The 24137-nt window shown below is 47.2% G+C and overlaps 2 protein-coding genes and 1 long non-coding RNA gene across 3 annotated transcripts; all 3 read left to right on the top strand.

Moving 5' to 3' along the window:
* The first annotated feature begins 551 nt into the window (after positions 1-551).
* Positions 552-3028, top strand: LOC146753514 (obscurin-like). The gene is made up of 2 exons (XM_085530585.1): positions 552-705; positions 2478-3028. The coding sequence occupies exons 1-2, from the start codon at positions 618-620 to the stop codon at positions 2621-2623; spliced, it is 234 nt and encodes a 77-aa protein (XP_085386711.1). The 5' UTR covers positions 552-617; the 3' UTR covers positions 2624-3028.
* A 364-nt stretch (positions 3029-3392) lies between these two features.
* Positions 3393-6355, top strand: LOC146753513 (uncharacterized). The gene is made up of 3 exons (XR_014940024.1): positions 3393-3650; positions 4730-4801; positions 5913-6355. It is a non-coding gene; the product is annotated as an uncharacterized LOC146753513 (long non-coding RNA).
* A 691-nt stretch (positions 6356-7046) lies between these two features.
* LOC146753512 (rho GTPase-activating protein 32-like) lies at positions 7047-16792 on the top strand. The gene is made up of 15 exons (XM_085530584.1): positions 7047-7118; positions 7246-7318; positions 7665-7787; positions 7900-7977; positions 8162-8243; positions 8514-8657; positions 9091-9193; positions 9354-9486; positions 10492-10574; positions 10937-11044; positions 11409-11554; positions 12005-12203; positions 12900-13042; positions 13372-14733; positions 15219-16792. The coding sequence occupies exons 2-14, from the start codon at positions 7265-7267 to the stop codon at positions 13794-13796; spliced, it is 1821 nt and encodes a 606-aa protein (XP_085386710.1). The 5' UTR covers positions 7047-7118; positions 7246-7264; the 3' UTR covers positions 13797-14733; positions 15219-16792.
* The last annotated feature ends 7345 nt before the right edge of the window (positions 16793-24137 follow it).

Genomic DNA, 24137 nt, shown 5'->3' with positions numbered 1-24137 from the left:
TCTTGCAGCTCGCCGTGTGGTTTTCCCAACAGATGTCCGGATGGTTGAAGTCCCCAACTCCTGAGGTCTTGCTGCACAAAATATTGTCGGTTGGAGTACAGTCTTGAGCTTCAACTCTAACACAGAAATTCTCAGCCAGGATTTTGTAGCCTTGTTGTGAACTGGGTTTTAGGGTGAAATCTCAGTTTTCTTTGCACCTGACAGTGTGAGAATTTGCTCTGGCACTTTGTGTACCTCCCCGGTGCTCAGCTGTTCCTTCCCTTACTTGGGGATAACGTCATTTGTTCAAGGTGATGTCCAAACGAGCTTGTTAACAGTCCTCCGCAGTGCTTTAAGCTGTCATAGGTCAGCCAGAATTTATGCATGTTCTATAGCCATTCCTACATGTTGAAAACACTGCACTGTGCTTAAGCTTCAGCATATGTTCCAGTAAGCACAGTTCCATTAATTCTAGGGGAGTGGGTGAATTAAGCATAGATCTGAAGGCTGCATTTGCTCAGTGCAGAGATGGAAGGACTAATGGAGATCTGACTTGATATTTTCCCTTCTAGGATGGGAAGGAGCTGCGTCAAAGTAAAAATGTGTGCATTACTTCCCAGGGAAATAAGAGAAGTCTCATGATTCACAAGTGTGAATATGAAGATCAGGAAACATCCACGTGCCAAGCAGCTGAAGACAAGACACCAGCTACCCTAAATGTTCATGGTAAGTTTAACTGAAAGAGCAAATAAATCCTCTTGTGGTGTTTTGCACCACAGGAAGAAATGCTTCATGGGCAGTTTGGGCATTTCTTGGTTAGTCATTTTGGATATATTTCTCTTTCTTCTTTATGCACAAGACAGATTTTCCCTCCATGTGTTGCACTGGTTAAACCCCAGTCTGTAGCTCATCAGCGGGCTCTGAAGCATCAGACTGGTTACTGAACACACGGGTCTGCTGTGCCCTGGTAGATGCCACCTTCCAAAGGGACGTCTGAAAGGGTGTTTATTTCTGATTTCCTACTAGATGCTGTCCTCATGTGGCCACTTGGGTTCAGTGTTTGCATGAACATGAACATGTGTCCTGTCCCATGACTTTGGTGAACTCTTATTTTCTCTCTCAGTCTGCAACCAGGTTGGGTTGCTGTTTCAGTACTGGCTGTTTTATCATAGTAGCATAGTTTCGTGCGGGTTGGAAGGGACCTTAGAGATCATCAAGTCCAACACAGGGGTTCGAGCCTCTTCTGTAGCAGAGCGGCACTTCTACCACTTGCACCACAGGGGGGGATTCGAACGCATATCATTCAATGAGTGTTTTGACTCTGGAATGATTAATGACCAGGCTGTGAGCAACCTCATCTAGCTGTGAATGTCCCTGTTTATTGCAGGGGAGCTGGGCTAGATGGCCTTGAAGGGTCTCTTCCAATTCTAAGGATACTGTGATTCTAATCTGCTCTCCCCAGCAATTAAGCTCTTTTACTCAATTCGCTCAGCGTTTGAAGGATTTCCTCTTTCTCCTTTCTTTTGCATTTGGTGGATGTTTTTTCCCCAGTATAAACATCTGATGTGTGAAATAGAAGATAGATAAAAGGAGTCAATAAAACAGGAAAATCAAAAGTGTTCAGCAGCTTATCCTTTTAATACTGTGGCCTGCTGTATGAGCTCTGCTCCATGTGAGGGTAATGCCAGTTTTCCAGCTTTAGAAGAGCTGCATCCCAATTACTTCATATGATATCAGTCCCACCCATGGCAATGCAGGCTGTCCCTCCTGTTCCCTGTATTCTCCTACTGATTAGTTCAGAATTCCATAAAGCGTATTCATTCAACAGACATGAAACCGCTTTAGTTTCTATATTGGTGTTGTCAGTACTGGTAAAGATTTATTGATCCCTCTTTAAAAATCTGAAAGCAACTGGAAATGTCTCAACTTCTGTATCACGTTGTTCTGTTTTGCCTGTTTAATTGCAGAGAAGACTGCTGTCTTCATGAAGTCTGGAAAATTCCCATTGCTTCTGATGTAAATGTATCTCATTTTGCCATGAAAATCACCAAACACGTCAAGAATGTCCTGGAAATGTTTCCTTTCTAAACATCCCTAAAATGGAGAAATGGTTCGAACACCAGTAGGGGTAGGATGGAAACAAATTAGCTAATAGAAACATTTCTTGTCATAGGCAAAACCCTTTTTCTCACGCAGCATCCTAGATTTGTCCTCTCTGTTAGGTTTTTCCCTCTGTAGCTCATTGAATCTTCATTGTGCTCCATGGACTGAGCTGCTCTCCTTGTAGTTCTTCCAGAGCAAAGCCAAGAGATTCACGTCTCTTTTTTTTTATAGCTTTCTGGTAATTCTGAGTGTAGAATGTCTTAGAGAATACATCAGTAAGGAACGCAGCCATGTTCTGCAAATCCTGAGTTAAAACACCAGGACTGCTACTCACATCGGTTACAAATGCCTTTTCTCCATATAAACCTCATACTAACCTATCTCTTATCTTCCAGAGCTGAATATTGGCATTAGCAAACGGCTGAAAAACACTGAAATCCAGGAGGTAGAAGATTGCACTTTTGAATGCATTCTGTCCCATGAAAGTATTGATGAGTTCAAGTGGACACTGAATGGAAGCAGAGTGGAAAGTGGTGGGTAATTTAAAGCTTCTGACGTGGGTTGGAAATAGACTCTCCTCATCAAAAGTGTGACTCCTACTGACGCTGGGGAAGTCGTTTTTACTGCCCGTGGTCTAACCTCCAAAGCCTCTCTGTCTGTGAAAGGTAATGAGATGGGAGAGATTCTGGGGTCTGATTCCTTCAGCTGTCTCCTGATAAGTTTATTGTGAGAGCTAACTTATAATGTGGTTAAAGTGAATAGCAACCTTCTACTTGAACCTTGAAGCACTGAGAATTTCTCTTAAAAATAAGTGAAAGGAGGAACCATTTTACACAAATGTGAGAACTACCCAAAGCACTGGGGTAGTGTTGGCAACGGGCATCTCACTCCAGCTTGTTCCATTACCAGTAATTCAGGAATGATCTGTTGAGGGAACTGTGGGAGCAAATATCCTCTAAGTATAAGCTGAAGGGATGGCCTTCACATCATCTAGCTGTACAACAAATTCCTATCTAGAACATGTGCATCTGAGAGCATCATCTGAGGCTCCCAGTGTGATCAGTGGAGAGAAGGAAGAGGCAGTTTTCAGACATGGTTCATCATCCTCAATGGGGTAGATTTAAGACAGAATAAATGGTGCCTTGAATTCTATTGTCTGTACTTTACAGATTACTGCTGGCTGTAGGATGGCCTCTGCTGCAAGTGCCTCTCTAACTTATCTCCAGCATGTAGATGCGTGTATTTTGAGAGAGGCATCCTACCCTAAGTGTATGTTACTCAAAAAGCATGTTTTCTTTCAGAAAAACCTACTGAGGTAACAAAACAGCTGGAGGATAAGACAGCAGCAGCAGGGCAGGACATCAGCCTGAGCCGTGAGCTGTCGAAACCAGATGTGAACATCAGGTGGTACAAGGATGGCAAAGCAATCAGAAAAAGCCAGAAGTACGACTTGCAGCAGGAGGGAACTGGGGCCATTCTGATCATCCATGACTCTACCGCCAAGGCCAGCGGGGAGTACACCTGTGAGACAGAGGACTCTGAAACAAAAGCCAGAGTCACTGTGCAAGGTGAGTTGAAAAGCACACTGGGGATGGCATGTAGAGAAGTCGAGGTAAATATCTGCAGCCTGTGGGTGATGTTTTTCTCTTCTGTTTCCTTGAGCGGGATCAATTCTTAGTTTTCAGAAAATATGGTGGATTAAAATATTTTAGTTAAAATAATCTCTAATCTGAATGATAAATGGCATGAGAAAGCAAAGCTGATAACCAAGGAGGGCTCCAGAACAGAAAACGAAGTCCAGTATGGCATATTTAGAGACAGGTGAAGAACCCTTGAGCGCACTGAGGAGTACTAGGTTGCTCTGGAATGTCTCTTGGGCTCCCTACAGCACACATACTTGCTCTGGGGCATGTCTGGATGTCTGTAGAGCTAATTGCAGGGCCCTGAGAAACCTCTGGGGCACATTAGGGGGCACTGGCTTCCATGTGAGTGTTCCCAGGTTCCCAGAAGTCAACAGGGAAGCCTTTGGAGACCCCTTGGGAAGACTCAGTGGGGCCCTAGAGTGATGTAGCAGCTTGTGTTGGTTGCATCTGCTTGGCAGGGAAGCGATTTCCCTGGTTGGAGCTGACTGACTGGGAGGTGATTTCCGTGGTTTAATTAATTTAATTACCTGGATTATAATTAAATAACACTGTTCAGCATTCAATCAAGATTACATTTTTCCAAAGTACTTCAGTCATGCATCTGTAGCAGCTTTGCTAAAATATATCGAGTTTATTCAAAATTCCAGTGATGCTCCTAAAGCACTTGAAGTGCATTTGAGGTGGGGAGGGACAAAACAGCTCTGAGAGAATCATCATCAAATCAGAACATGGGAACGGTAACTAATAGCAGAGATTCTGAAAAGAACATTTAAATTTTCAAATTACCTTTTTCTAAAGTTGTATTTCACCAAGTTTCATCAACACTTCGTGAAAACACTGAAAAGCTGACTTGCTATGTTTCTTTTTATAAAAAATCATGTGTTACAATTGAGAAAAGAAGGTATAGCATGTAACATTCTCCAAGTAAAGTGCAAAAAACATTTCTTCACAGTTCCAATTAATGTCTTCTGTTTTGTTCAGACTCACTAAATGATGTATTTCAGGGTACATCACATGGGAATATAAGAAGACTATTCAGAACAGGAGCTGCAGAGCAAGATGAACGGCATGAGAAGGTAAGGCCGGGAACCAAGGACACAGCTTTTGTGTCACTCAGCCACCTGTGGCAGAGGTCAGGATTTCAGCAGGGATTTCTGCAGACTTTCCTTGAACACCCCCAGGGTGGGTGACTCCACCACCTCCCTGGGCAGTCCATTCCAGTGCCTGGCCACCCTTTCTGAGAAGTAATATTTCCTAATGTCCAGCCTGAACCTCCCCTGCCGCAGCTTGAAACCATTCCCTCTAGTTCTATCAGTAATGACATGAGAGAAGAGGCCGACCTCCAGCTCACTGCAACCTCCCTTCAGGAAGTTATAGAGAGCAATGAGGTCTCCCCTGAACCATCTCTTCTCCAGGCTGGACATTCCCAGCTCCCGCAGCCTCTTCTTATATGGCCCCATTGTGCTCCAGACCCCTCACCAGCTTTGTTGCCCTTCTTTGAACACGTTCCAATGCCTCAGTGTCTTTTTTGCAGTGAGGGGCCACAAACTGGAAGCAGAATTCGAGTTGTGGCCTCACCAGTGCTGGGTACAGGGGGACAGTCACCTCTCTGCTCCTGCTGGCATCACTGTTTCTGATGCAAAATGTATGTAAGTGTCACATGTGTGACATCCTTTTTGATGGAGTTCTGTGACTGGAGTTCAATGGATTTGAGAGCTGACTTGAAGCCTGTGGGCATCACCCAGGAGTTGGGGTGAGAGGATGAGGCGCAGGAACAGGAACCTCTTTGGTCGTTATTAAACTCCCAACTTTTTGGTCAGGAATTTCTGTGTGTTTCTTTATCATGTAAAAAACAGAGTCATTGTGCAGCTTGTGAATGAATTGATTCACGCCTGCTGATTGGTGCTGTTCTCTACAGGGAGCTGCAATGGAAATGGACACTTGTGGTCCACTGTCCAGCCCCCTCCCGTGTTGGATTTTCTGGGCTTTGAGACACGTCTTCCAGATGCACTTTGTGTTATTTCTGATGTGTTGACCTGTTGAGCTCCAGCCCCAAATGAGGATTCAAGTACTACCACAGCAGTCCATTGGGACTGTAGTATTTCTTGCTAAACAGAATTCGTGTGCACCCTTGTCTTTCGTCTGTACAAAGGATCTTGTAATCATCTCTGCCTGTGTTTCTTTTAGACCCAGAGATGAAGCAGAGAGGAACACAGACTTGGGTGGATCTTCATTCAGGAGCAGGGACACGTCATGCTCACCTGAGGTGTCTGGCTGACAGCAAGAGCAGAGAGGTAAGTTTCATAGGGTCGCGTGCCCATTTTATTTTATTTTTAATTCATGATGCATAGAGGCGTTCCCCAGACAAAGTGAGCATTTCTCAACTGGACTTTCTAGAAATGAGCTAGGCAGTGAAAATGGGTTTGAAGCATCCCAAAGAGCCCCGCAAGAGAATGCTGAGAGTTAATCTGGCACCCTCCTTTGGAAACGTCCGTTGTCTGTCAGCTCTTCAGCTGTGCCCTAACACCTCCCATTGCGCTGCCACACCAGGATAGAATTCCAAGCCCACACTGAGTCCTGGAATGTTGTGGTGCCGTGTTGGAATCAGATGTGACCACGTGGTCTTGGCTCCCCGCCTTGTGGGGGGTCATGGTGGACCAGGCTGTTGGCCGTTGGTGATGTCATAAGCGTCTGGAATGAGGGGAGGAGCGGTGCGTTCTGTGTTCCTTTGTGGGTGAGCTAGTGGTCGGAGTGGTTGGTTGTCTTGTTGTTGTTGTGCCTTTAGTGCCGTTAGTTAGTTTGTTCTGTTTGTTAGTTAGTTCTGTTTGTTAGTTAGTTCTGTTTGTTAGTTAGTTTTGTTTGTTAGTTAGTGACTTTAGTTAGTTAGTGCCGTTAGTTAGTTCCTTTAGTGTTTTTTTCTTCACACCGTCGTGTGCAGCAGCTTGTAGGTAAGCTGAGCTGGTGTGGGATGGATGGGTGGGCAGTGAGGTGTTGAGAACTGCTGGCTGTCGGAGCTCACAGCACCGTATTGCTTACTCTTGACCATCAGACGTAATTTTCCCCTGGTACACACGTTCCAAAGGGGGTATCAGTAAAGTTGGCACCTGTCCCGTGCTTCTTCCATTGTCTTTGCTCAGTAGTGGAAGCGTTGTAAAGTTGCTGGGCGGACAGGCATCACGTAGCCTGAGACTCAGCATGTCTTGCAGCAAGTGGATGGGACGGTTGTGCTGTGTGTGTTATTCCATGACTGTCTTAGCCCTGCTCACTGACCTGCTCTTTCTCTCTCCTCTCCTCGCCCTCCGCCCACTGCCTCGGTGCAGTTTTTGCTCTCATTCCATCTGAGCAAAGCGACAAGGAACTGCTGCAGATAGCTTGAGGTGATCTCACTGCCAGGTACGTGCCATGTTTTGTCCCCCCGCATGGTTTTGGCTCAGGGTATGCGCGGGTAGCTCTGAAGAAGTCTGTCCATACTGTGCTGTGTGAATAGAGAAAACAGAAGTGTGTTTCTGCTCTGTTCCAGTGTCTTCACACTTGCTGTGATGGGTGCTGCGTGCAGTGGGATCAGCCGTGAGCCTGAGGTGGCGGCGACGGAGGTACAGTATGAAGCTCTGGCTGTTCTTTTTTCCCTGTGTTGAGCCATTAGAAGGAGCTGCAGGTGTACTCTCCTGCAGGCAAGAATGGGCCAAAAAGGGCCTGGCCAACTTTCTGTACCAGTGCCATTGCTGATTAGTCTGTGTTGAGAGAGATGCATCTTTGCATGGCCTGGCAATGCGCACCAGGAAGGGAAATAACTGTGATGAGACGTGCAGCTCCTTCTGAAGTGCTGCTGATAAGGACGGAGCGCATTTGCTGCAGCTTTCTCTGCAGATGTGCTCCTCACCTTGAAATCCTCCTGGTATGTCCTCAGCTCCTGACCACAGCCTGTGCTCTGTTTTGCAGGCTGATAACATGTGGAAGCCGCAGCTGGAGCGTGCTGTGTCATCTATCAACGTTCCAGCGATTGCGGCGGCCCATGTTATTAAGAGCCACGTCGCCCAGGGGCCGGGTGAGCTCTCCCTTGAGGTAAGCAGTTAGAGGCGTTCCTTGTTGTCATGCATAGAAGAAGGCAGTCGTTTGAGATTTGTTTTCCTACCAGATTTGCTGAATCCGGGATTGACATTTCAATTTCTTTCAGGTCGGAGATCTGGTGTCCATTGTTGACATGCCACCAAAGGAGCTGAGCCCCTGTTGGAGAGGCAAGCGTGGCTTTGAGGTAGGCACACGTTTCTGACTAGAGAGCACAACTTGAGTAGAGTCGGGAATCTCAGGTTGGAGCTGCTCTGCCTGCACAGGATGGCTTCTGGATGCAAACGGTTGCCCTGTGTCGGTGTCAGAGGACCTTCCCTTTGGCTCTGGGCTCGCGCTAATGCCCACCTGTCTTTTTGTTCTTGTTACAGGTTGGACTTTTCCCTGGTGAGTGCGTGGAACTCATCAGTGGAAAAGTTCCTGAGTCCCTGGTCAATTCACTGCCAAAGCCAGGTACATATGTTACATCTGATAATGCGGGTTAGTAAAACGGGGTCAGAATGTAACTATCAAGGGATTCATTAATGCCCAAGTTCAGCAAGCTTTGCAAGAGGAGTGCATTAAGCTCCATGGGCACCTCCAGGGATGGGGAAAATCTGTTATTGCTTGTCATTGTTGATACTGTTCTTCCAGTTGTTACATGCTCTGTTGAATGCATTATGTTTGGCCTCGTCCAACGGAGCCAAGCCTGAAATGAAGTGGTTTCTTTGTTTTGTTGTGCAGTGCCAAGGAGACGGGGCAAGCTCATCCCCTTCCTTCGTTCCCTGGTGAAGGCCCGTCCCAGGAGAGCGACGGAGCCTGAGCCGGAGAAGGAAGGGTTGTTTGGGTGTGACCTGGGGGAGCACCTTCTTCGCTCTGGCCGTGATGGTAAGGAACAGCCCATTCCTGGATCTATCTCCGTTGGGCGTGTAAAGGTGAAAGGGAGGTCATATCCTCCAATTGTTTCGGCCAGATAACGTAGGAAGCCTTCTGGACACAGAGAGCAGCCAGCATCCTTTCCCTAACTTTTCTGGACATGGGATTGGACTCCTCTATTCCCCAGGGAGCTGTGATGGAACTTGCAGTGTCTGTGGCTTTGCCAGAATTACTTTCTCCAGGCTGTTGATAGGTTGTGGCATTTCTGGAAAGCCAAGAACACATCTCTGTACAGTTTCCTCTCAGCTGTCTCTGCCAGCTTTCTCCTCTAAGGAGGAAGCAAGCAGTAGCCTGGCTGGGCTTAGTGGATGGGATGTGAGAAGGGCATGGCCTGAACCAGGACTTGAGTAAGAAGCTGAGCTAACCACTGGCTCTTGTTCTGTAGTCCCCCAGGTCCTCGAGAGCTGTGCTCAGTTCATTGAGGAGAATGGCGTAGTGCGCGGGATATACCGCCTGTCTGGCGTCATGTCCAAGATCCAGCGACTACGGTAAGAGTGCTGTGACTGACACAGCTGTCAGTAGGGCCCCGTGCCATGCTGCGGGCGTTCAGAGGAACCCCTTCCTTTTCTTGACTGTATGTTGTGTGGCTTTGGACTTGTTTTCGTCTTTCTCAAAGCCCTCTGCCCAATTCTGTGTCCTTCTCTGCAGCCATGAATTTGATTCAGAGCAGGTGCCAGAGCTCAGCGTCCGTGATATTCACAGTGTGAGCTCTGTATGCAAGATGTACTTCAGGGAGCTCCCAAACCCTCTCCTCACCAACCAGCTGTATGACCAGTTCTCGGTAAGCACAGGGCAATGTCTTGGAAAAGATACGTACCTGTTCCCTGGGCGTCCTGGCTAGTGGTTGCAGCAGTGCCCCAGCTCTGAGGTCTTCTTTCTGTTAGCCCCATGAGGCATGTCTTTGGCACATCCTACCTCTCACTGATACCGCTTTTGGTGGTGCCAGGAGGTGCTGATTTAAGTTATTCACCATACTTGCGAGAATTCCCTTTCCTTTGCTGTTCCCCAACTATTGGTAGAATGGGGTTAATAGCAAAGTGGACTTGGAGAGGAATGCCTGCTGCAAGGAGCTGCAATACGCAATCAGGCTGTAAAGCCCCCCAGAGCTTGGCCTTGATGGCGCAGGCTGAGTGCTGCTGTGTTCCCCTGATGCCTCTTGGAAGGCATCGAGTCTGCCTCGGTGCTGACCACCAGCACGCTGGCCCCACGGTTCCCAATCCTTTGGCAGCTATTTAGGCTGACTCGTGTCTGAATCACAGAATCACAGAATCACAGCATTGTAAGGGTTGGAAGGGACCTCTAGAGATCATCAAGTCCAACCCCCCTGCCAAAGCAGGCTCCCTACACCATATCACACAGGCAGGCGTCCAGGCAGGTCTTGAATATCTCCAGAGAAGGAGACTCCACCACCTCCCTGGGCAGCCTGTTCCAGTGCTCTGTCACCCTCACTGTAAAGAAGATCTTTACAAATGTGCGGAACTTCCTATGCTGTACTTTCATCCCATTACCCCTAGTCCTATCCCCACACACTACTGAAAAGAGACCAGACTCACCACTATGGCTCCCACACCTCAGGTATTTATAAACCTGGATCAAGTCCCCTCTCAGTCTTCATTTCTCAAGGCTAAACAGACCCAGTTCCCTAAGTCTCTCCTCACAGGGGAGATGCTCCAGGCCCTTCACCATCTTAGTGGCCCTCTGCAGGACTCTTTCCAAGAGATCCCTGTCTTTTTTGTACTGGGGAGCCCAGAACTGGACACAGTAATCCCTTCGTTCCTTATTCCAGGACGCTGCTTGTGCAGCTACCGAGGAGGAGAGGTTTGTGAGAATGAAGGATGCCATCCAGCAGCTGCCCGCTCCTCACTACAGGTCAGTGCTGCCCTCGGTCTGCTGAGCTCAGCCCTGCTGCCTTTCAGAGGGTGATGATGCGATTCCAGGTGTTGTCTCACACCTGCAACATCATTCCTGTGCACGCTGCAGCAGCTGAAGGCTGCACTGGGTCAATTGATTGGGTCATTTTCTTGGCATGGGATCATGGTTGGTGCAGCCGATGGCTGCGGCTGTGCTTTGCAGGGCTTGGTGCTGCGGCGTGGTGGCACTGGGAACATTTTATCTACTTCATATTCAGGGACTGTAGAAATGACATCAACCACCATGAAGTGAGGTTTGTTTTGTGCACTGCAGCACAGCTTGCTTTTTGGTGCTGAACATCTGCCCCTCTTGTTTTCCAGGACGCTGGAGCATCTGATGCGTCATTTGGCGTCTCTTGCTGGGAACTGTTCGGTCACCAACATGGATGCTCACAATTTAGCCATAGTGTGGGCTCCAAACCTCTTAAGGTAATCTTCTTTTTCTGTTTGAGCACAATGCTTAGTTCTGCTCTCCAGAAAGAAAGCAATCCTCCCTTCTTCTTCATCTAATGTGCTCTTCTCCTGTAAAAGCTGTCAGAAGTGGCTGGCAGCAGAGGTAGAGCCTGAACTGCTCTCTCCCAACCCCAGGGGCACAATTTCTATGTGACAGTTTCTGCTCTCTTGTTTAGCTGGGACTGCTGTGTCGTTGATCAAGGAGAATTTCGTAGGTGCTGATGCTGATTGCCCACTGCAAAAGTCTCCAGAGCCCAGTTGGACTGCTTTGGGCTGCAAAAATTCAGACCTGGGGAAACAGTCTTGGAGGAATGACTTGTAAAATCTGCCTTTTCTTCAGATCCCAGCACAGCCAGTCAGCCTGCGCCAGTGGAGGAGCTGCCTCCATAGAAGTCCAGACGCAGACAGCAGTGGTGGAGTTCATCATTAGCCACACAGACGGCCTCTTTGGCTCCAAATCCACGTCAGCCATGGGAGACGGAGCAGGTGAGTATCTTCCTCCATTATCTTGATCTTGATCTAATTGAGGCCACGATCTTTCAAATACACTTTGACTCTCAACGGGACAGGAGGCTTCTGGGCTTAGATGAGAACATGGCACCCTGTTGCTGGGTCCTGAGAATGAGAACACTGTCCCTGCCTTTATGATGTTCTGAATGGGGGTGAAGCATAATTGAAGTGTGGCAGCAAAGCTTTCTGAGTTCCCGGACCTGTCTTCTAGGGTTGGTTTTTTTTTTTTTATGCCTCTTTTCATACAGTGAGCAGCTCTTAATTGTGGCTGTGTCCTTTGCCATGAGCATACCTCTGAGCACCCAGTTACTTTGAGCTCCTCTTCTTCCAGTGGCTCGGATAAGCAAGTCTGAGAAAAATGCAGAACTGGGATGGTTGTGCTGCTGCTTTCTGATCCTCCGTCTTACCTGTGGTTTTCCCTTGCAGGGCACAGTTCTGAACCTGAGCCCAAGTCTGTGTTGGAGTCTCCTCATGCTGCAAAGCTGCTCACCGTGCAGGAGGCACAGGCCCTGAGAGGCCAGAGCAGCTCTCCTGCAGTGATAAGGAGCAGTGAAATCGAAGTGGAGGAAGGCCCCACAGCTGCACCAGGGAGATTCCACACAATCATTGATTTTCCATCTGAAAGGTAAAGAGGACTTCCCTTTCCAGCCCCTATCATAACTGGTCAGATGGGTTTTATTGGTTTACTTTTTGTCCATTATATCTTTGAGGATTCAACTAACACACAGTTGCCGAATGGGCTCAGTGGAGCCACACAAGGTGCCTTTCCTTCCTGGTTGGGCAGGCAGTCACGAGATGCAGAAAGCCACGCTGGCGTCTATCCTGGTCTGTGCTGGCTGTATCACGAAACGTTGGGGTTTTCCTGATTTCAGGGCCACGTGCCTGAAACCAGTTCCTGTTCTCCTCTAAGGAGAGCTGTTGGTCAGACTTGCTGGCACTAGAAATTAAAGATGGCAGTGAGCTGAGGCCGGGGTGGTGTTAGCATAAGAGTCAGAGATGCTTTTGAACTTCCCTTATGTCTGCACAGTTCCTCAGAAAGCAGTTAGGCCTGCCAGCTCCTGTCCTGTCTGGCTGTGGAGCCTTTGCTCACATGCTCCGCATCTTGCTTGACATGGTTGAGAGGAATGTAGCCAGCAGGACTTGAGGGCTGAGCTGTAGGAATGGAAGCATCCTCTGCTGTTTGAAACAGAGCGCGTTTCTAAGCTGTGTTTCAGCAGAAAGCAGGCAGTGCCAGGAATAGGGAACTGTTGGCAAGGGCTCGGTGCAACTCTTCCCTCACCCTGCACCACGACTGACAGCATGCTCTGTTTTCTCTCTCCAGTCCAAGGCGTCCCAGAAGGATGGAATCACCTGCTGGCAGTTGGTGTTCTTGCTTTTGCCTGCACAGAACATCACCGGTGGATGAACACCAACTGCAGAGCAGTGCCAGGGAGCCATCAGAAACAGAAGTCGTGCTCCTGGCAGGTAAGCGAGCAAATCCAGCAAAAATCCAGCAAAAACACTGCTTGTCAGCAACACAGGTAGAATTCATGCTTTCAGTGGGCTTGTACCTCCTCCTAGCATTCAAGCCTGTGCCTGTCATCTTCAGTTGACCCCTGTCTTTCCCAAATGAGTCTCTTGTCAACACAAGAGCTGGACCTGCACAAGGATCACTTTCAAGGCAGTGACACTGTTGCTAGAAGCCTATTTGCTTCTGCCCACCACCACTACAAAATGCCAAATGTCAAGAACCTCTTTCATGATTTATCTTGTGAACATTCAACACTAACCGCTGTGCATCTACTCCTTCCTAGGTGACTCCAGCCCTTGTGCGCCTCGAAGACCCAGGGCAAGTGATGATGGTGCATCCTGTGCTTCCATCAGTATTGAACTGTTAGGAAGCACAGGATGCGGCAGTTCAAAGGAAAGCCTTCTATGTGACAGCAGCGAAGGACAGAAGAGTGTCATAATTGTGGAAGCCCTTATTCATCCCATCCCTCCGGAAGCTGCTGACCTGAGCCTGCCAGATGCCACAGTCACCAGCCGGGACTGTGGCCCGGTGCCTTTCCAGGACAGCCCAGAGCAAGCCCAGCCCGAGTGCCCCGATAACAACACCTCCAAGCAGGACCAGGACAGCGTTAATGAGGAGCAGCCGAGACTCTTGGAGGGGGACTTGGAGTCAGGCCTCCAGTCCCAGGCACCAGGAAGCACCACGAGCTCTGAGACACTTTCTCCTTAACATCAGAGGATGAGTTCCATCTTTACCCCGGACCTTTCATTCCCTCCATTCTCCTATTGAATAAAGGCACGCTCGTGCTCAATCAACGCCTTGACTGCATTCTGAGTCTTCATTCACAGAGATTGGGATGAGTGTAAGAAACATCAAGGCAGCTCAGCTTGCAACGCTCTGGCTGTGGGGTGCGTGCAGGGACACTGTAACCATACAGGGAAAGGCTTCCACTGCTTCCTAAAGCTGTAGTCCAGCCCTGCTACTGCTCTGTGGCACAAAGCCCTGAGGGATGTTCCATATTGTTAACCTAAGTGAAGCCAGCTTCATGCACTGTGTTTTGTTGTTGCTGGGTGAGAGGGGGATGCACGTTGGTGAGAAGATGAGCATTGCTGGATCTGCCACGAGTGTCCCTTCTGCCTCTAAGAATATGTCCTAAGTAGGATGTGAACACTGCTGGCACTTCCTCATTGCACGTGCTTGGAGGATCTTCAGTTCTTGCACATTTCAGGATGTCTGTCAGTGACTACGAGGAAATTCTCAAGTACTAGGAATTCCATGAAACAGTTGGAACGGGTAAGTGTCATCTTTGTACAGAAACAGCACGCCTAACAGTCTGTCTCACCACTCTAGAATTAATCTGAGAATAGATTGACAGCTCTTGTCAGTTCTCTAAGTCAGGTTTCATTAGTATAAACTTGGAATTGGATTTTTGAGACCTGTTGGAAATTGATGGTGCTGATTACCTCTTCCTCTAATTAAAGCATTACACACAGTGTATGCTAGGTACTCTGCTTTACCTGTAATATTATATTAGAGAAGAATTCATGCTCAACTTTAAGCATCTGTGTTTTGATTTGTAGGTGGTTTTGCAAAGGTAAAACTCGGGCGGCATCTTCTTACTGGTGAAAAAGTTGCACTAAAAATCATGGAGAAAGTTACTGTAGGGGTAAGCCAAAAGGCATTTAAATATGATAATATCTTCTGTTGGAGTTGTGGAGTTCTCAGGAACATGGGGGCAGGTGGGATGGTACATAGGAATGCAGCCTACTGGTCCCATTGCCTTTTGAAAGATGCTGTAGAGCTGGAAAAAGTTTAACAGAGCACCACAAATCTTGTTCCTCATTGTTCAGAGGGCAGTATTCTCTGGCTTTAAAATGGAGGAAGTTATTACGTTATTACATTACATTACATTATTGTTACATTATTACAGCAACTTTACCAAAATGCCAATGAAAATGCTGAATGTTTTGTTTTTCAGTTTTCACAGCTCTGTTTCACAATTTCTATGGGAGTGATGTCAGCCATTGCTGAGTTGATGTTGAATTGTGTACTGTCCCATATGTGCTTGTTCTGTTCCACAGCAGTCAGATGTGGTACCTGGTATGTCACAGTAGTTAGCGATTTCATCGCTTGCTTTTATGGTCTCTTAAGGATGACTTGCCTCATGCTAAAACAGAAATTGATGCCATGAAGAACTGAAGTCATCAACATGTTTGCCCATTGGATCATGTAAGAGAGACATCAAAGAAATATTTATAGTCTTAGAGGTAAGAAATAGTTTCTGCTCTCTGTGCTGTCATTGTTACTTATCTTTCTCTGATACTCTCTAAATGCATTTTCAGATAACCTTCTCTTACAGGGAAGCTGTTTGATTGCATTGTTTCTAAGGACCGCCTTTTGGAAGAGGAAGCTCCAGTCTTTTTTTGACAGACTGTTTCAGCAATTGCTTCTGTTCACAGTCAGGGTTATGCCCAGAGACCTCAAACCAGTGAGCATGAACTGCAGTCAGTCTTCCATAAATAATAATGAATGTGTTTTTATTTTTCTGTTGGGAGAGAAAGTTACAGTACTCCACTCCATTCCAGTGGATTGCAGGAGAGAACTGAAGGGGGAAAAAACAACACAAAGTAGAACTCATGGGTTGAGATAGAATTATGTTCTGAGATAGAGAAAAGGATAATAGTTATGTTGAATGCAAAAGCAATTGCTCACCACCTACCAATCAGTGCCCAGTTAGCCTCCTAGTAGTGGAAGAGATTTACATGAACTATTTACCCCCTTCAAAACTCTTTCCACAATATGTCATATAGTATGGAATATCCTTTGGCCAGTTTAAGTCAGCTGTCCTAGTTCTGTTCCTTCTCACTTCTTTGGGCTCTCAGCTGAAGTCTTGGTCCTGGCAGGTAAGGGTGCAAATCCAGCTTTCAAAACACTGCTTGTCAGCAACACAGGTAGAATTCATGCTTTCAGTGGGCTTGTACCTCGTTCTGGTGTTCAAGCCGTGCCTGACATCTTCAGTTGACCCCTGTCTTTCCCAAATGAGTCTCTTGTCAACACAAGAGCTGGACCTGTATGAGGATCACTTTCAAGACAGTGGCTCTGTTGCTTGAAGCCTATTTGCTTCTTCCTGCCGCCACTCTATAACCAAATATCAACAACCTCTTTCATGACTGAACTTGCAAACGTTTGACACTATCCCTTGTGTTTCTGTGCCTTCCTAGGTGATTCGAGCCCTTGTCAACCCCAAAGATCCAAACCAAGTAGTTATGTGCAGTGTGTTTCCATCAATGGAGAGTTCTTATTAAGCACAAATCGCTGCAATTCGGATGACAGCCTTCCACATGGTAACAGTGATGGACACAAGGGGCTCATCCACGTTCATGCTCTCATATCTCCTGGCTCTGCTGAAGCTCCTGACCTGAGCCTGCCAGACACCACAGTCACTTGCCTGGATTGTGACCCAGCGCCTTTGCAGTGCTGCCCATCCCAAGCACAGCCCGAGTGCCCCAACAGCAGCACCACCATGCAGGAGCAGGGCAGCATCAGTGAGGTGAAGCTGAGCATCTTAGATGGGGACTTAGAGTCAGGCTGCCAGTCCCAGGCACCAGGCAGCAGCACCAGCTCTGAGCCACTCTCATCTTGACAAGAGGAGTCCTATCTTCACCCTTGACCTCTCAAGCCCTCCTGTCTTTTATTGAATAAAGTCACTCTCATGCTCAGTCATCGCCTTGGCTGCATTCCGAGTCTTCATTCACAGGGATTGGGATGAATGCAACAAACAGCAAGGCAGCTCAGCTTGCAATGCTATGGCTGTGGGGTTCGTGCAGGCAGAGCTCTGGGTTCCCATTTTGCCTGGCTTTGGGATGTCAGCAGCAAGATCTCTACCATTTTGTATGGGAGCAAATAATCTCTAGCATCCAGGTTGCTGCTCATGATAATCCCAGTCTTCCTGGCTGTGGCTTTGTGATACCTTTCAAAGCCTTTTGATACTCTTTGATGCCTTGGCTGCTCCCTAACACCTCTGTCCTCCTGCCATGTTGACTCATGTCTCCCACTTTGAAGCTGGCTTTGCAGATCATCTCCAGCCCTGTCATCATCACGCTGCAGCAGGAGGTGCTCACCTGGCCCAGTGTCTGGCAGTGCTGCTTGTTCTGCAGATGAGCAGCTGCCTCCTCATCTCTTCAGCTACAGGAGTTTTTCTCAGGGCAGTTAGATGCAGTCATGCTCCTCTGGATTTGGTGTGTTAAATCCATGCTGCATGGCAGCAGTCAGTGCAATACAAAGGTGTTCTGTGTGCCACAGCATTTCTCCAGGGGCTGCCAAAGGTAGAAGCACAACACAGCACCATCCTTCTGACAGTGCATATATTTTTTTTTTATTTCTAATCTTTTGCCAATGTCAGTTAGATTGTTTTAAAATATCCACACACCAAAATCTGACTACCAAGCAAATGTAATGAAAATGAAATGAAGGTGAGTTAGCGGAAAGCACAAGGACATGTTATATTAGGCTCTAGCAAATTTACAGGCAGTCACTGCATGAAGAGGTAGATTTGAGTTGCACATTATATGATTCCCACAAAGATTAAGGAAATCTGAAGCTTTCAATATATTTTTTTATTCTTTTTTCATTTCATTTTTTAAACACCTGACCCAGACCCCAACCCTCACAGGAGCTGTAAAGACAACAGCATTAACCCGCAATGTAACTCTAATCCTAACCCTTACCCTGATTCTAAAATCGTCTCTAACTCCAAATGTAACAACAAAAATGATGCTACAAGTTTGTAGCAAAAGGAACCTTAACCCTGATCATAATCCAAAAAAACAATCATTAAGGTAACAATAATCTTTACCTTAAAAGTAATATTAATCGGAGCCCAGATGATGCCTGCATCCAATCAGAAGCATGCTTTGCATTATTTAAGAGTTGTATTTTTTCCAATGAACTCTCTCTATTATCACGTTTATAAAGTAACAGAGTCTGTTCTTTTTCTCCTGACACTGTGCCTTACTCCTGACATCCCCTGGAAATGACCCAGATAGGGCACCATCAAAGTAATGCTAATAGTAATGTCAGTCCTAAGGGTATCTCTAGCCTCAGTGTTAATGGGACGCTAACAACAATCCCGACAGCCTTAAACATTCTGGTGGTGTGACAGAGGTGCTGCCTTGCACATGCTGGGCAGTCCCGTTGCCTGTTCAATGCAGGCGGCAGCGTAGAAACATGATGCCCGTGGTCAGAATGCCCTGTGGCAGATCCTGGCACCGGAGAACTGACTGGAGAACCATGAGAGAACTGACAACAAATCACTCCACATCAGAACCTGATCAGAATCAGAATCTGAGTTACTGGTTCTACCACCTGTAGTGTAGAATAGGTAGCCAATAAATGCTTTTCAACTGTGATGTATCTTTATTCTGCTCCATGCCAAACCCGTGTCCAAAACCTCATAGGGGTTCACAAAGAACTCTGGCTCTGCCAGAGCCCCCATCCAGACCCTTCTTGAGTTACATTCACATCTAGTTTGGATCCTCTGTATTTCCTGTGGAATTCTAAGCACAGTTTTCTAACAGATTTCTCATAAGCAACCAAAGCCATTTCCAGTTAGCCTCAAAGTCCATCAGTTCTAGTGCTCATGAATGTTGTACCAGCACACTGTTTGTTTTCTTCTTCCACAGAGCCATCGTGTCACATTTTACTTCACATTAAATCATGGAGATGAAAAAAGAGTGTTCTTGTGGATTAACACAGGACTTAGCCCCAGGAAATACTGGTTCTATTCTCATCCTGGTCACATATGCAGCAAACACATCATAAGCCTCTTGATCTATCTGGAATCAAATTTGCTGGCAAAATGGCAAAGAACCCTGCAGGTCTCATTTCTCTATTTGTATCACGAAGCAATCATGGTATTCTAATCCCTTGGGGAATCTGAGGGTAGTCATTCACCCCAGTACCGAGATTACCCTTATACTTAGTAAGTGTTAGATAAGAATCAGGAGAGAAACACTAATCATACATGAGATAAACAAGTAGCAAATGGATTATAAGAGAGTAATCCTATGTACAGCATAGTCTAATAAAATTAACATTGGAGTGGTTGGAGATAGAGAGCCTTTGGGGATGAGAGCACTGGAAACAAAGAAATATTGTAGAGATTCCTTGGAGTTGAGAAATAAAACAAAACAAACTCAGTTTTATTGTGACTTCTCCATTTTCCTACATGCAAAATTAAAGAAGTGATTGAATTATAAATGATAGAAGCAGAAAGAAAATTGGTCTGCCTCTGTGCCAGACTTCATTAAATATTGGCCATAGCAGTATATAAAGCCACAGAAAGGTAAAGTAAATGCAAAGCACTGAATGAGAGAAATGCCGTTTTACCACATGCACCATCACAAGAAGTAATTTCCTGCCTTCAGGGGTAACGAGAGCAATGACATCTTGACTTCAGCTGTTTCTGTCTATAAAGAAAAGTAGACCTGTGGAAGGAGGGAGAGATTTCCTGAAGCTGAGGATCAACCACTGTGAGACTGAGGGTGACTCTGTAGTGAAGGGATGTGGATCAGATCTGTGGGTGTCAGAAGCTCTCACAAGCTTGTCCAGTCAGCAGTGTAGTTCTTACTCTGTGACTGGGTGATTCTATGATTCTGTGCCTCTCCCTTCTGCAAATAGCTTCATAAGTCCTGAGCTCCTTATAAGTGCTTGGACCAGAAGGATTTCTCAGAAGAATGAGAACCCCCAACTAGTTGCCCTGTATTACTGGAAATTTCCAGTCTGGAGCCAGAAAGTCTTCAGATATATATAAGCCCACAGTAGTCCCAGTGCATACAACTGAGCCCTGCACTTAATTGTTTCATCCAATACTTAAGCTCACTCTTTTATTTGTATTTCTTTCTCCTTTCCCCTGTTAAGGATTTCATGGCTGCTCTCAGGTCACCGTGGAGCCTTTTGTACTCCAGGCTGAACAGCCCCAGCTCTTTCAGCCTGTCTTCATAGGAGAGGTGTTCCAGCCCTTGAATCAGTTCTATGGCATGTATCAGTGACCTGTCCATGCTCCAACAGGTCCATGTCTCTCCTGTACTGAGGACTCTGCATCTGGATGCAGTACTCCAGATGAGGCCTCATCAGCACAGAGTAGAGGGGCAGGATCGCCTCCTTTGCCCTGCTGGCCGTGCTTCTTTTGATGCAGCCCAGGATATGGTTAACTTTCTGTGCTGTGAGAGCACACTGCTGGCTCATGTTCAGCTTCCCACCAACAGGAACCCCAGGGATTTTTCGCCAGGACTTTGCTCAATCCTTTCAGGCATTTCCCTTCCACTGAAAGCTTGATCCAGGATCTGGCCTTGTTCATGTGCACGGTGCTTTCTCACTTCATTGTGTGCACGGTGATTTCCCAAATAAGTCCAGATTTGCAGCATTTCCTTTCCAAAAAGAACTGAAGGTGGGGAATAAAGTGGGGAGGAGAGAGATAGATTCCAGCTGTATCTGCTGATCCATCTTTGCCTCATAGCAGGAAATAATCAAACACCTGTCTTAGTTCCTGGTGCTGTTCAAAGAGGAGCTCCTCATAAAGATGAATTTCTTCCTCAAGTTCTATTGATCACAATACCGGTCTGTTTATCAGTGTTCTGTTTTGGACCCATCACTATAAGAAAGATATTGAGGCCTTAAATCTTGTCCAGTGAAAGGCAACAAAGCAGTGAAGGATCTGGAGCAAAATTAAGCTGGGCAGTTCTTTTTTTTTTTTTTTTTGAGAACCAAAGCAATGATATTTTTATTTTATTTCTTTATTTATTGCTTACATCCCACTGAATGCAGCAAGAATATTCAGAAATATAAGTGTGAGGTGTCACTTCTCTCTTGCTGGTGCAAAAGCAGATCAAACCTCTGCACATCAGGAGCAAAAAGAGACAGATTTTGCAGAGCACTCCATAGCTGGGACTGCAGGAGGGCTCAGCCTGCTGTGCATAGCAAAGTTTCTCTTGTGTCCCTTGTCTCACTGCAGCTTTAAGGAATTCCCGAGGGGAGCTGCCTTAATAGCAAGTTGTACCACTTTTAAAGCTACATTTGTATCGCTCACACAGCAAGAGCTCTTGTCACATGGAAGCCATCGAATGAAAACACTGACATGGCAAGAGAATAAGGCGAGATAATGAGAAATTAAGAGCATGAAAAGTAAATGCTCTAGAAAAGCTGACACTTCATAACACTTCAAGTGAACACTTGCCTGAATTTCAAAGTCGACCGATAAAAAATTATTTGCTTTTCTTATGTAACAGAAATAGATAAAGAATTCTGTTTGGATAGGAAAAGATTCCACTAGGCTGCAATTTACATATGGATGCTCAATATTTAAGGAAATTGATTCTTTTACTTTGTAAAAGTGCTGTGCGTCACAGGGCAACCATGGGTCCTGTGATCCATCCTGCCCAGCCCCACAGCACGGGGCTCAGCTGTGACCCAGGAGCAGCCACCATCCTGTCCATGGCAGGGTGACCCTGCGCATGCCATCGTGCCCTCCACCAGGCCATGGAAACTGCATTTTCTTCTTCCCTCCCCCATCCCCAGAATGATAAAAGACAGACTCCATCAAGTCAATAGAGATGCTCCTGTTTCAAGGTGTGCAGAAATTCCCACCCTGCAGTGGTTTGAACAAGGACTGGTGACACGAAACAAACGGGGCTGCAGAAAGCAGAAAGAAATTGGTCTGTGCTTTATGGGGCACATCCTGGAGCTCCTCTGAGATCCGAGTTCAGCACCAATGGGATCATGCAGAGAAATCCTTAAGTCCGAGTTCAAAAGTCGTTTCTTCAGTGACCAAAGGGAAGTGAGAGCGCATAAGGAGAGAATACCACTGCCAGGGCTCAACGCAGCCATTCCCCTGCAGCATTTGAAGCACGGACTCAGATGTGAATGATCCAAATCCTTTATTACAAGTTCTCACATCTCTTATAAACCTTCACAAGTTTTTTTTTTCTAACATATCCAATCAGAGCCGTGAGTCCCTTCTTCTCCTTCCAGAGGTGTCCTTGGTTCTCAGGCTGTTGATCTGGCTCCACAGCTGCTGCTCTGAACAGCTTTTCTTGTATTCCCACATTCCCCCACGAGCCCAGCGCGGGGCAGGGCAGGATGGAGCAGGGGATGCTCCAAGGGACCACAGGAGAGGTAGAAGAAAGCTCCAGTGTGAGACCAGGGCCTCGTCGGCCCCCTGAGCAGAGAAACATGAGCAGGGCAGCTGGAGAGGCTGCGTCCTCATTGACACTCCTGGGCTGAGCCTTCAGCCTTCTGAAGGGCTCCAGCCATGCACCATCGTTCTCTGTAGGATTGTCCTTCAGGTGTGCAGCCGTGGGGGAGTCGTGCAGGATCAGGGTCCAACCCGTCCACACTCCGCTCCTGGCACAACCATCTCCATCCTCACCCATCTGCAGCCCTTCCCCACCCCACTGCAGAGCAAAGTGGGTACCCAGGGAAGAGCAGAGGGTCAGCAGACGTTGCAGTTGGGATTCAGAGATCTCTGCAGGGAAGCTCAGGGTGAGCCAGGTCAGATGCGCAGCTCCGGCTGCTGCACAAACAAAAGAGAGTGGATTTCAGAGTCTTGCTGCCAAAATGCTCCCCAAGAACAGCAGGGGATGCCCAGCGCCAGGGAAGAGGGGACCCTGCATGGGGATATCCCAGAGAGCAGGCAGGGGACAGACTAAGACAGCAAGGTGAGAGGAAGGCACTGAGGGACCAGAAAGCTGCAAGATCCCCTCTGCCCTCTTCGCCCTCCAGGCTCCTGGCCCCACTCAGTGCAAACCCACCCAGGCCCAGGGATGACAAGTCAACACAGGGCACTCTCACCTCCTGCAGGATCTGGGGAGCACCAAGCCCGAGGCTCACCTGGAGGCAGTGAAGATGTGCTTGGAGTTGGTGCAGATGGCGTTGATGGGGCTGCCCTTTGATCTCCCCAACTGGGCCGAAGTTATCCATGTTCCAGACTTTGATCACGCCTCCTTGGTACGCACTCAACAACATGGGGCAGCCAGGGATGAAGGCCAGGGTACAGACCCAATCTTTGTGTGCTCTTGGGATTTGCTGTAGGTACATGGCAGAGCAGAGATCACAATCAGCCTCATGCACTCAGCTGCAGGGCTGCAGATCATCCACTGCTGCCCCAGAGTCAATCCAAATCACCAAGCTGGACTCAAGACTTGGGGCCCGAATCCTCTTCTCAGAGAGTAACATAGCAACTGATGCTCCAAGCCTATGTCCCAAGGGGAAGTGGCAGTTCTGGGTGCCCTTCAGTACACACCCATAGGCGCACAGAGCCACTTGGCACACACACTGCCAGATCCCCAGGCTGCCTTTCCAGGATAGCAGGACCTAGACCAGGTCCCTCAGCCTTCCTCCCTCCACACTTCCACATACCCTCGATCACAATTCCACATACCCTCTATTACACTTCCACATACCCTCAGTTACACTTTCTTATACCATCAGAGCAGTTTGTCCCATTCAAACACCTTTAATACCATATAACGTTCCCTTAGCAATCCGTATTGTTCAGTTATAAAGTTACTTTCTCTTTAACCCTTTTTCCTTTGTACATGATTCCACTATTTATACCCTCAATCAATGATTCATACTGCATGTGATGTTATGATGTGGAATATGGACAGCAACAGCACAAAACCATGACACAGTGTTACCGACCCAACAGGCTCCGACCTTAGAGCCGCTCAGGACTTTGCTAGCAGATCTCAGCAAGGAGGCTCCCACCTCCGTCTTCGGCACTCCATGGGAAGATTGTCGGGGTCACTGAGCTGCAGCAATACAACAGGGCTGGCAAAAATGTTCTTGGTTGGTGTGAGAGAACCTGAGCTGGGGCTCATCCAAGGAGATTCAGCGATCACAGCTTCTAGTCCTGCACTTCACACATAGCTCCAGGCAACAGCAAATTAACTGTCCCTAAACACTGCAAAAAGAGGATGGATCCAATTGGATGGCCCCTGAGATAGACAAAACTCACCACCTAACACAAAACACAGTCCTCTCACCTGCTGGTCAGCAAACAACAGAGCACAA

Source organism: Coturnix japonica, chromosome Z, assembly GCF_054131305.1.
Source record: "Coturnix japonica strain WE chromosome Z, WE-NBRP24, whole genome shotgun sequence".
Classification (NCBI taxonomy): domain Eukaryota; kingdom Metazoa; phylum Chordata; class Aves; order Galliformes; family Phasianidae; genus Coturnix; species Coturnix japonica.
Note: the sequence above shows the minus strand (reverse complement) of the source record. Positions and strands in the feature narration are given on the sequence as shown.